Raw genomic sequence first — 12,466 nt, 5'->3', positions numbered from 1 at the left:
ATCATTCTTGTTAGGCTTGTGTATATGTATTTGTTATTTCTGTTTTTGCAGCTTTTATATTCTCTTGGTGGATTGTACCTTCTATCTTTATAAAAAATTCTCTCATCTGTATTGTTGCCTTGTCCTAAGTCAAATGCCCTTCTGTGGTCATTTTCTGTATTATCAATTCTTTCACATCACATACCTGTACCAATTGCACTACATTCATGAAATATATATATAGATCTTAATAATATATCTTTCTTTCAGACCTTTGTTATTTATGTACATAAGCCACATGAGAGAGATTCTCATTTACTATCTTTCAAATGTATGATTCTGAGCTTCAATTTACATATCTGAAAATAATGCTTCCTTTGCAGATTTAATGAATGCAAACTCCTGGCCTAGTTCTTAGCATATGAGTAATCAGTAAACGAAAGTTGTTAATAGTAAATTTGTTGTTGAATCATTAATAACTAGAAGCCTTTTTTCCCCCTAGGAACTTTAGAACAAAGTGATAAAGTTCCTGATAAGTATAAAGTTTTTCCAGGTAGTTTATCAACCAAAGAACCAATGCTTACATGTTCAAAGTGATTAAATTCACTGTAACAGAGCTGGGTGTAGAGTTGAGAATAGAATGAGTCATCATCTAGACCAGAACTTTCTCCATCACTCTATACTCAACTTGCCCTTGGGGAAATCTTCACTGGAGTGGGCAGAATGAAAGGAAAAACTAAGGGTATCCCTGGAAATCCCCTTCTTAGGAAATCCATTTTTCCTGTGGAGCATGGCCACACCATGCTGAGTAGATCACCTGGTCGCCACATTCTTAGCCACCTACAGGAGACAGATGGCTTATTAGATCTTCCGCTCTCCTGTTTCTATTGTAAAACAAAAAGTCGCAACAACCCAGAAGGAATGTACAAGGAATTGGTGATGTCAGATTGGGTACTATAATCCCTTTCACAAATGGTGTTGCTAAACAGAGTTTGCTGCCTGGTTTATACACAGCATCCATTCCAAGGGTAACTCTATATCCTTTATTCCTAGGGTGTCTTTTCTCCAGGAATCCTTAAAACTATTCATTCTGCATCATTAATCTTCATTACATTCTAGCAGAAAACAAGAGCTGCCTGAGTGAGGGGTCGTTCTTCCTTCTCCAGGTTACAAATAAACATGGTTATTTGACTCTAGATGACATATACCCCCGGCCAGGTCTAGCAGATGTAAGGATTAGCCTGAGTTACTCTTCTTATTGCCCTTCCCTTTCTTCCCCAATGATGATGATGATGGAGTTAAGTGAATATCATTCCATTTTTAAGGGTGGTGAAGAAAAACTCAAATAAGCATTCTTAAGAAATTCACTGAGAGAATTGTTGAGGTATCATTCCTTTGGTGTAGGGCCAATTTGAGGTGAGCTTATTGTCTATCATTCAGGAGACCAGGTACGACAGGGCTCAAATATAAGTCACAATCTGGCTCTGCCACTTACTTTTTCCATGACCTGGAGCCAGTTACTTTAGTTCTCTGAATCTGAACCTGTGAAGTGGGAAGAATAGTACAGGTCTTACTGGATGTGTGGGAGTTTCTTTCTTTCTTTTTTTTTTAAAGATTTATTTAACTCAGTGCTTCTGTTGATGGGCAAGTTGTGAACTTGCATTATAGAACTGGGGTACAGGCCAGGAGAGGATTCACCAGAGACAGTGAGGAGAAGCACAGGCTGACTGATGAAAACCACTGCCGAGGGGAGCAGCGGGTGGGTCAGGAGAGGTCTGCTGCGCCATGTGGTCACCTCCGGGGCAGGTGGGAATCAAACTCATGCTGAAGTGGCTTTAGCTTCTTAGTGCTGTGCTTTAACTCACTGCGCCACCAGGGAGGGTCTGGGATTTGTGGGAGTTTTAAATGTGATTACACGTTCAAAGAACTTCGGAAAAGTGTTAAGTGTTGCTATTAGCTCTTTAACGCAGTGCTTATGTTGATGGGCAAGTTGTGAACTAAGAAATGGTCTCTGTGTGTGGACCAAATATCTATTTTTTCCATGGATATGGAAAAGCGAAGTAGTAAGTCAACCGTAAAAAGTGCTTTATCTATATACTTATGTTACTGCTTTAAGACTCTCATGTCAGAGTATGGGAGTCAAGTTATATAATTTGGAGCAAGGTTTAAAGAAATAAAGACAATCAACATAGAACTTTCTTCTTACTCCAGACTTTAGTATCTTTATATTTTTTAATCTACTAATCTACTTACGACTTTCATTGCTGTGGTTTGCCCTCAGCCTTCTCTCTCTCTCTTCCTCTCTCTCTCTCTTTTTTTTTTTGATATGCTTAGAATGGCAAACCTCATTCTAAGCAGGTCTGATAGTGGTATGTATTTTTCACAACAAAACTGAAAGTTGGCGGGCTCATATGTGACTTTTAAAGTGTGTGTGGTCTAAATCGGCAATAGATTTTGTTATTTTTGGCTTTGTGTCTTGAGCAACTTGAATATTTTTCTCATAATAGTTCTAAATGTGAGCATTTTATGCATTGCTGTTATTAAGTTGGAAGTCTAAAAAATAGCAAGCTTAGCTTTAAAAATGAAGTCGACTCTATAGGCAAGTGATAATTACAATAAAACAGAGATATCAGCTTCTCTCTTGCAATTGAAGCTGTTAATGCTCATGGTCATAGAAATGCATAGTTCTCATAATAAAAGCATTTAAATAACTCTTAATAGGAAAATTTTGGCACAATTTTTATAACTCTATTTCTCCATGTAGACCTAAATCACAATCCCCTGATACAGGTTCTTGGGACCCAACCTGAAAGAGCCTGATTCAGTAGGTGTTGGGTGAGATCTGAGCATTCACATTTTCAACAAGCTCTCAAAGGTGACTCCTATTTGCACTACAGTTTGAGAACTGCTTTTTATGTTTGGTGTGTTTTTCACATGAGCAGCTGAACCATGAAATGGTTTAAATAATGTTGACCAAATACATAACTGAAACTCTCAGCTTGCAACTAGCAACAGAAAGCATCCTCATGTACTATGTACATGCTCATCCTAAATAATATTAAGCAATATAGGATGTATGCCCTTGAGTATTTGTACTAAAGAGTTCAGCTTTTAATGGGGCTTGGTCTGGATGATGTCTGGAATACATGTAAGCATGTTAGTTAAGAATGTTAATTATAGCTTGCTATTTCACATCTTCATTCTGCTTTCTGCATCATGTGACTAAGAGGACTTCCATATTCCATCAACCAGGACTTAGCTCCACCTGATTATTTTCTGCATTATCTTTCTCCTCTTTATGATGCTTTTTGTCTAGAAACTTTATCTCACATGGTCTCTTGCTAAGTGTTCTGTTAGTGTGTGTGTGTGGGAGGGGGAGCAGCCTTACCTCCTTCAAGATCAGCAAGAGAGCAAAAAGTAAAGCCACAGTAGCATTCATATGGATGCAGCTATTTCAACAAGGCAAGGGTCTTGGTGAATGTAGATTTCCATGGCAGTGAGAAGACACTTAAGCAATCACGGGTATAGTGCTTCTTCTCGGCTCACTCCCACTTCAGATGAAACAATTGGAGAACTGTGATGCATTGCACAGCCCCATGGGTAGTCAGTTGAAGGGTTATGCACATCTGCCAGGGCTGGTGCAGAGACAAGATTTAGATACCAGATTTTTGAGTTGGGTTGGCTCCTTATCAGGAGGAAGCCTGGCATTTAGCCTTGGTATTGGTCCCAATCTGATCACACTCTGAAATGTGCTCAGTCCTGCTTTCCTTTTCCTGTTCACAGCAACTCTGTGTTAGGACTTTCTTCCCTGCTGTCTTGCTCAGAGACACCACTCATCAGGCTTAATATGACCTGTGGAGATTTTGTTCTTCCTTTTCATTAGATAAGGTTAAGCTTAAGGCTCCTCCTTTGCAGAAGACATACGTTTAGAGCAAGTACACAAAGCCACAAAGCCACAGTTGATTCTTTTTCTGTGCACTGGGGAAATGATAGAAATGTGACAAAATCCTTGACCACTTATCAGCTGGTGATAACTATGAGCAGAAGCACCTCAATCTCACTGGATTGTCGTTCCCTTATATTGAGTGACACCAGGTCTCCCAAAGCCAGGTAGAAGTAATGTTTACCTAAGCTCCATCCACCAGAGGTGGTCACATGTTCTCAGCGTTTGTCTGTGTGTGTTGTGTGAGATTTTTCACACAGCAGAGAAATAATTCCCCCAGGCTGTGTGCCTCCTGTGGTTACTCCTAATGTGTGTGAATTGGCAGAACACAGTGGACCATAAGCGCGGATCCCAAGTCCATTAGACCTAAATACGTTACCTAGTAATACCTGCATCTTTCGATCGATTTGCACATTTTTAGTAACAGGAGATTGGAACTGCAGGCACCACAGCAGATGCTGGGACAACTTAGAGAGAGAGATGACGTCTTGCCTAACAGCTTGATTCTAAAAATACTACCTTGACTGTAAGCCTGATAAGTGTTTGCAAGGCTTTTTTTTTTTTTTTTCTCACCTTGCATTCAAGGAAAATATTCTTAAATAGATATCTGGTTTTAAGTGACACAAATAGCAAACTTAACCTTCACAGTGAAAAAACCCTTATGAAGTTGGAAGTACCTAAAAATCAATGACATCATACTATACTAGAGACCTAGAGTGCTTAATAAACAGGTAAAGCAAAGAGAAAAACATTTATCTTCCATTATTGTATTCGTTAACACACACACACACACACACACATTTGTGTTATGTAGGCTTGTGGTGTGCTATGGAGTTGAAATGTGACCTTGACCAAGTAATCAAAGCTCTCAGATTTTAAACTGATTATATGAACTGTATTGAAGGGGCCCTCCCTGGTGGCACAGGGAGCTCATAGCAGTACTATGAAGCTATTGGCAGCCACAGCAGCCTGAGTTCAATCCCTAGCCAGGGAGCTGACCCACATGGCACGGCAGATCTTTTCTGCCTCACCCATTGCTCCCCTCGGCAGTGTATTTCAGTCGATAGACTTGTTCCCCACTCTACCTGTGGTGAATCCTCTCACCCCCAGCACCTCTGGCCTGCATTCCAGTTCTTGTATGCATAAATAAATAAATCTTTGAAAAGAAAAAAGAAACTGACTGGCCGATGTTGGCAAACATTCAGGCCAGGTAAGTTCATTGTCAATTCTAACAGAAAAAGAATTTTGGAGCCTTTGGGGTCTTTGACAGGTCTTCAATGCTGAATCAGGGGACAGGCCAGCTGGCAGGGGGACAGTAACTGAGCACTCTAGCCTCAGAGAGACACCACTCTGAGGATCAGAGCTGAGGAGACCCTTTTACCCCTCCCTGCTTCTCAGCCCAGTGTCTGCATTTCACCTTACATTGGAACACAGCAATACTCAGCAACTGAAGGGTTAAAACATAATTTTAAATTACCTATTGGGTGGTGCAAAATGAAAATGTATTACTAAAAAATTCTCCATTCAGAGCAACTACATTTTAAAAGGCTCCATCAGAAATCTGTAAAGAGGGCCTCCCTGGTGGTGCAGGGGTTAAAGTCCCACGGCTCTCAGATTCTCCCCTGCCACTGCTGACCCACCTGCTGTTTCCCTCAACTGTGTATTTCAGTCATTCTGCTTGTTCTGCTCCCCAATCTGTCTCTGGTTAATCCTCTCACCCCACTTCATCTCTGGCCTGTACCCCAGTTCTTGTATGAATAAATAAATATTTAAAAAAAAACCCAGCCATAAGCACTGTGAGTATGAAAGTGAATTGAGTACCCATAAAGGGGTCCTCGCTGGTGCCACATCCAGTTGAGGGACAGCACTATGAAGCTGGCCACAGCCACTGCAGCGCAAATTCCATCCCCAGCCAGGGAGCTGACCCACATAATGTGACAGATCTCTCCTGTCCCTCCTGCTGCTCCTGTCAGCAGTGTACTTCAGTCAGTCTTCCTGTCCTGCTCCCCACTCTGTCTCTGGTGAATCCTCTCACCCCCTGCGCCTCTGATCTGTACCCCAGCTCTTGTGTGCATAATTTTTTTTAAAGGATAACCATAAAGTTCAGAGCATGACTTGAGCAGAAGCGTCATATACATTAACTTAATTTTTACAATAATCTTCTAAGGAAGGTAGGGTGCTTATTATTAATTTTCATCCCTATTTTAAAACTGCGGGTAATAAAACTCAGTCATTTAAATACCCAGCTTAAGCTACGAAATTGCTGAGTGAGCATTTAAACCCTGTGTTACATCATTGTGTCTTTTGTGCCTTCAGGGAATCAGTGGGAGCTGTGGGGTGGGAGTTGTCACCTGGTACGGGTGGTTATGTTCCAAATGAAGTTACCTGCAGAGATAGGCACCGTCTTGAGCAGAGGTGTGTGAAGAAGCAGGACTTAACAGATCCCCCCCGTTCCTTTCCCCGGTAGGTGTGCCAGTTTGTGGTCTCGGTCAATGGGCTCAATGTGCTGCACGTGGACTACCGGACCGTGAGCAACCTGATTCTGACGGGCCCACGGACAATTGTCATGGAGGTGATGGAGGAGCTGGAGTGCTGAGCATACCCACGCCTCCCCTTCCCCGACCAGCCAATGGCCAGGGCACCACAGAGCGATGCAGGACCGACCCTTCCTCCACTGGCCAAGTGGACAGACAAGTGTTTCTCTGCACATCCACATCTGAATCTGAGTTGCACACACTATTTGAATGTGGAACACCTGGGTAATGCATTTTTCAAAAAGAAAAACACAACTTATGTAAGTGTAGAAAAAAACAAAATTTTTCTTACATGGTAGAATCACCTTACTTGACTTCTCTTGGTGGTTCTCCCTCTTTATTTCATTTTATTATTATTATTATGTTTTAATCTTAGTGCACAGGAAACTGTTGAGAACGTCTCTAGCCCAAACAGCCCCATGCTACAGTTATCACAGACTTTGAGTTGGCCTCTCACCAAGATGGGCTGTTTATTGGAGGATATAGTGTTCAACAAGCTTCAAATGAAAGCAACATCCAAAATAATGTTAAATGTTAAGGAAGAACTTGTAGAAGGTTTTAAAGCATTCAAGTGCTTAAAAGCCATTAAAAAATACTTTCTTAATTCCTGCCTTTCATATTAACTTTTAAAATGTCTGCAGTGATGGTATTAGTTAAAAAACAAAAACTTAATGATGATGTGGGTAGAGAAGATAGGGAGGAATATTTAAATGGTTTCTTCTGTTTTCTCTTTCTGGGCCTAAATCATTTGGTTTCATCAGTTAACTGCAGCAGTTTTCTAGAATTAATCTGAGTTAAATGTCAAATCAGAGAAGATTGTATATGCACATATAAATTCAAAGTCAAGCCTTCTGACAAGATTTCACTTTGAAGTTGTCCTATTTGAAGAGACATATTCTTTATGTTGGCCCATATGTGACAAAACTTGAAACTCTAAGTTGCCTAATTAGGCCTCATTTTTTTATAGCTTTCTAATGTACCATGTTCTAATTACATGAAATGCTGCTTATGTGGAGGGATTGATTTTCCCTCAAATCACTCTTATGTTGTGACTTTTTGGCTCATTTGTCTATAGGCATATGTGCATTTGTGTGATTGTTTTTTTGATCTAGAAAAGAGTGCATTTGGGGATGTGGTTTGTAGAGAAAATTCCTGTGTGCCAAATTAGGGTGTCAGAGAACACCGAATTCCTCATGATTTAAATAATGCATTCTGATTTATCTCATGTGTTAAAAGAACATATGAATGTTGTACCTCAGTCACTTTTGTGATAGGCTATCATAACATGCTGGTACTGGTATAATGGACATACCGTGCTAAACATTTGACATACATGTTTTGGGTGATCCAGCCTTTTTATGTAGCTATTTAGTCAGAGAACAGAATTTTGAAATCATCGAGCCATCCAACATTACCTTTGACGAGCACATTGCCTCTGTATGTATCTGCATTTACTCTGTCCTTGAGACCCTGGCTATGGCATTTAACTTCTAGGATATTCTGTAATCCTCCATGCAAGCCTGTCAGATCAGTATTATCACCCTCATTTTTCAGATATGGAAATAAAATCTAAGCAAGTTTACAAAGATCGTCTAAGTTCACACCCCTGCAAGAGTTGCTCCATGACAGAAACTGGATTCAAACGTAGATTTATGTCATTCTAAAGCCCATGTTTCTCCACCTCTCCCCGCAGATGCTATGCTGAAACTACATGTTACTTCTCCTTTATAATCTGTAGAGTCTAGGTGCTCACTGTCCCCATTTCCCAGCTGAGGACACTGGCTGGGATCACTTATACAGTTGAGGCCAAACAAGTAAGTTTGGGAAACATTACAATTCAGCCTTTTTAAATAATTTTTTAAACATCTTTGGAAGATGAGTCTTAAATCCTAGGTAGTCATTCATTGACAAAAGACGAAGACACGCCTTTGGGGAGCGGTATCTCCTCACACGCTGCTGGTACAGTTTACACTCCTCCTAACGCCCCTTTTGGGACCTGGTGTGATACCACACCCCTTAGGCAATCTGAGCACCAGAGATCACCTGTCTGTCTGCTCCACACAGCTCCCTGTCTGTGAGGTTGCTGTGATTCAGAGAGTGTTAATGTCTTTGATTAAATGAATACTGAGGTGAAGGAGAGGAGGAAGGAAGACAGGGAGGGCAGGTGTCGCATGGTGCAATGCCATCCTGATAGAGAAACGGGAGTCATGGAGCAGGTTGCATAATGCGGGATGCTGCTGACGAATGAGATCCGGGCCTTTTTATTGATAGAAACGATGTAGGAAAAAGGAAAAGGGGAAGGGCGGATCTGTCATCAGTAGTATAAGGGGCTGGGAGCTGCCCTCCAGGTGCTTCTCTTCTGCTTGATGACTCGGGATTGTAACCGAGATCTAGCCCTAGTTCCCTGGTGAGGGCTTTAACAATGAGGTGTTCCCCTGATCGGCTTCTGGGGTCCTTTGACATACATCAGTCCTCAGTCTCCTGGGTGTTCCCAGACATACGTAGTGTTGTATGAGTCGGAAGTAAGTTTGTGCATTGTCATCATCCCCTAGGCATTCCCGGTCACACCTCTGATGCGCACCCTTCCCGGGGTGATCAAGCTTTCTGCTCTTGATTTATTTGAAAGGCCCCTTGTAGGTCTGGCTCCTGTGACTGATGAACCAGTTTCTGAAAGGCAGTTCTGACCTTGTCTAGGAATGCAGAGCTGCAGGTAGCAAAATGATGGCCCAACAGGCCACTTAGGATTAGCAGACCCACAGGCAGGAAAGAAGGAAGAAAGGAGGGAGGGGAGAAACGAAGGTGAATGAGTGGGAGGGCGAGAGTAGAGAGGGAGGGTGAGCTGGAGGGGAGAGCTGTTTGCTTCCTTGGCTGTCATTACCGTCAGTTTCAAGGCCTGATGCCAGAGATTCTGCTAAGGTTCAGAGCACTTGGCCTTAGCCCACCCTGTAGCCTACCTCTGACATTGTCGTTGCATTAAGTATCTTACATCTTCATTCAATAAAGCTGAGGGGAAAAAATGAAAGTTCTCCTGCTCCCCAGGGAGGCCCATCTAGCTCATCCTAGTCTTTGCATTTACAGTTTTTCCTCCACAGAATATCCTTCTTTGATGAAAATGGCCACCCATAGACATTATACCTGCCTGAGAAAGTTTTGCTAACTCCCTAGCTCTAGGATTGATGTCCCTGCTCTAAGCTCCCATGGACCCTGGTGCACCTATTCTCCAGGCTTGGTTTAGCACCAAAGACACTTGCGAACCACAGCAACCCCTCACCTGCCAGAGAAGTAGGGATCCACTATCCCATTGCTCTTCCAGGAAGCCACCCCCAAGATGTGCTTATACCAACACTGGTTCTTGGTTGGGGATCATAGGGGTAAGCAGTTTGGGTAGAATTCTGCCGGGAGGGCACTCCCGCTCTACATGGTGCCGGCTGGGTTCACAAACACTTCTGTGGTCAGTGAGTAGATGGGGTGGGGGTTGACTTGAATGATTTCCAGGCAAGGATCCCCCAAGCCTGCTTGGAAGATTACTGCTGTAGCAATTTGTTGGCAAAATCCCCAAACTAGACCAGGTAGGGAAACAAGACTACTTTTTTTTTCTGAGAGGAGCTGCAAAGAACGTGTGGCCATTTTTAGTACTCAGTATTTTTCAAGAAATGACCAAGAAATGGCCTGGTTATGAAGATTAAACTATCTAGATGGCAAGTTACTGACCAGCTTTTGGGTAGCAGCCTCATGTGAAGTTGTGAATGGAGCCCAGTGTTTCTTCAAAGTCAGAAAATCCTAAAATAGAACCTAAGAGAGCACAGACAGTCTTCTCTAAGTGGTGAAGACCCCAGCTCTCCAGGGGAGCTATAGTCAGGGGAACTGTGGTCGAGCACAGCCATGCAAGTGGAGGAGGAAGTGGTGAAAATACACTGTGGACTTCCCTGGACTCATTACGTGCAGGTGATGGCCTGACCCTGTGAAGGTCAAGGGCAAATGATCTACTTGATTCACGACTTGGGTGGTTAAGTCACATCACATACAAGAATAAGTATTTTGTGTAATATTTCAACAATTGCTTTAATAATTAAACATCTTCTTTCATAAATGTAGCACCAAGAAGTAGTCCAAATTAGCAATAAGCAATATTTCTAAGAGCTTTTATTTCACGTGTGTGTGCCTGTGTGTATCTGTGTTTTGTTTGTGAAGTTTAAATAACGGAGGACTCTGCAATGGCTTGCTTTGTTTTCACAGAGCATTCTTTTGAATTTTTAGGGCTTTGTGTAAATTTTGGTGATGGAGATGAAGATAGGATTTGTTTCTTTGTTAGCATAGTATGTGATATCAGTGCAAATTTAAAAGCCATGTTTGTTAATTCTGCTGTAGAGGAAAAAATGCAATTGCCTTTTAGATTGGTATTGTTATGGATGTTTTATTAGTAATCTATAAAATAATTGTATAAACTGATAAAGGGAGTAGACAAAAATGGATAATTTCATGATATCCATTTTTGAGTAGATAAGATGTGATCAACTTCACACCTTCCTATACAATCCATTGGAGTAGTAATTGATTTAAAAATCACTGTTTTCAATTCAAAAGTTTCACATTTCCAAATACTCCTTTCTTTTGAATATATTGTGAAAATAATCTGCTTTTAGGAGATATTTTAACTAATGATGTTCATTAATCCCTCCTATTGAAGATTGATCATGTTTCATTTTGATTATAAGTGATCAAATAAGTCTAGAACATTTCAGTTTTATTGATTGTTTAGTCTATTGCTGCCATTGACTATGGTTTTACTCCCTTAAGGTAGACTTTATAATGTAATGTTTTTCTTCAGTTCAATACCAAAAAGACAAATCTGCCGTGTGCCAAAATGAAGTTCATCATCAAAGTTAGCATATAGTATTGTCATCCGCACTAGTATGTGTGTTTAATGTTTGTTTTAAATTCATTTAAAATTTATTTTCTCCTCTTCTTAAAAATTGTAGTCAACACTTAAAATTATTATGTGAAAATAGATTATAGAGCATGAAGTAAATGTTAAAAATTTGAAATAAATGACTTTAGGATTTCAGCTTTTCCTAACTTTTAGAGCAAATTAGCCATTTTTTTGATCTTAAGAGAGGGTTGTATTATGAAGATGCTCTACCAACCTGAGAAAACACAGAAGACGCCTCTAATTCTCTAAGTAGCCCAAAGTGCCATTTGTAAAACTACTTAATGATGGATGTTTTCTCAACCTCTTTGGCTTGAAAACAAAAGTGCATTAAAAAGTTTTTTCTTTATTGTATTTGATTTGGGGTCATTTTTCTCTACTCATTCCAATATTGATGAGTGTTAGGAAATAGTCTAATTGCAAAATCTTGTGTGGTTGTTTATCACATTGGGAAAATTTTTCTTTTTAATTTAATTAAGAAACTAGTTATATAATTCAACATTTGCAGAAGGCAAGGTAAAGTCTTGGTTATTGTCTTCATGCCATCACCTGGGAATGTATGAAGGGGTCTCCTGGGGATCCACTGAGGGGAATTGCTGAGTCATGAGAAATGTAAATGTTCACCTTATGGCCACATCTAACCCACCTCTGCAGTGCTTGAACTTTGCAATGTACGTGCATCTGAAATATAAACATGGACTATGTTAATCACTATCTTCTCCAACATGAAGTATTTTGAGACTTTTTAATTTCTGTCAAATAATTGTCTATTTGGCCAATGATACTGAGAGTCCTCATTTTCTGTAAAGTTCATAAAATTGAAAGCACAGGAGCACCAGGAAACATTGGTGTTCCTAACTTAATATGTCAGTATCTTCAAGATGCCCTGATATCTTAGCTCTCACCAACTGTGATCTTGATAATGGAATGATTCTTCGAAGTCAGTATAAAATTTTCAAGAACATCCAAGTGGAACTGGCAGTGCCTTTGGCAAATCACAAATACTAGGAGTCTTTGTCTTTAAGAAGTTTACATATTCTTTTTCAAAAATTTACGTACGTACTTGTTTGCTTGTTTGTGCAT

General features: G+C 40.6%; 1 protein-coding gene across 1 annotated transcript in view; it reads left to right on the top strand.

The window, feature by feature from the left end:
* The window catches only part of DEPTOR (DEP domain containing MTOR-interacting protein), a 110,050-nt gene extending 98,318 nt beyond the window's left edge, over positions 1-11,732 (top strand). The window contains exon 9 of the mRNA XM_004679616.2: positions 6,390-11,732. Within this exon, the coding sequence (XP_004679673.1) occupies positions 6,390-6,518 (129 nt within the window). The 3' untranslated portion in view covers positions 6,519-11,732. The remainder of the gene's footprint in view (positions 1-6,389) is intronic.
* The last annotated feature ends 734 nt before the right edge of the window (positions 11,733-12,466 follow it).

The sequence above is a fragment of the Condylura cristata genome, unplaced genomic scaffold (assembly GCF_000260355.1).
Source record: "Condylura cristata isolate star-nosed mole 26May11 unplaced genomic scaffold, ConCri1.0 scaffold00009, whole genome shotgun sequence".
Taxonomy (NCBI): Eukaryota; Metazoa; Chordata; class Mammalia; order Eulipotyphla; family Talpidae; genus Condylura; species Condylura cristata.
Note: the sequence above shows the minus strand (reverse complement) of the source record. Positions and strands in the feature narration are given on the sequence as shown.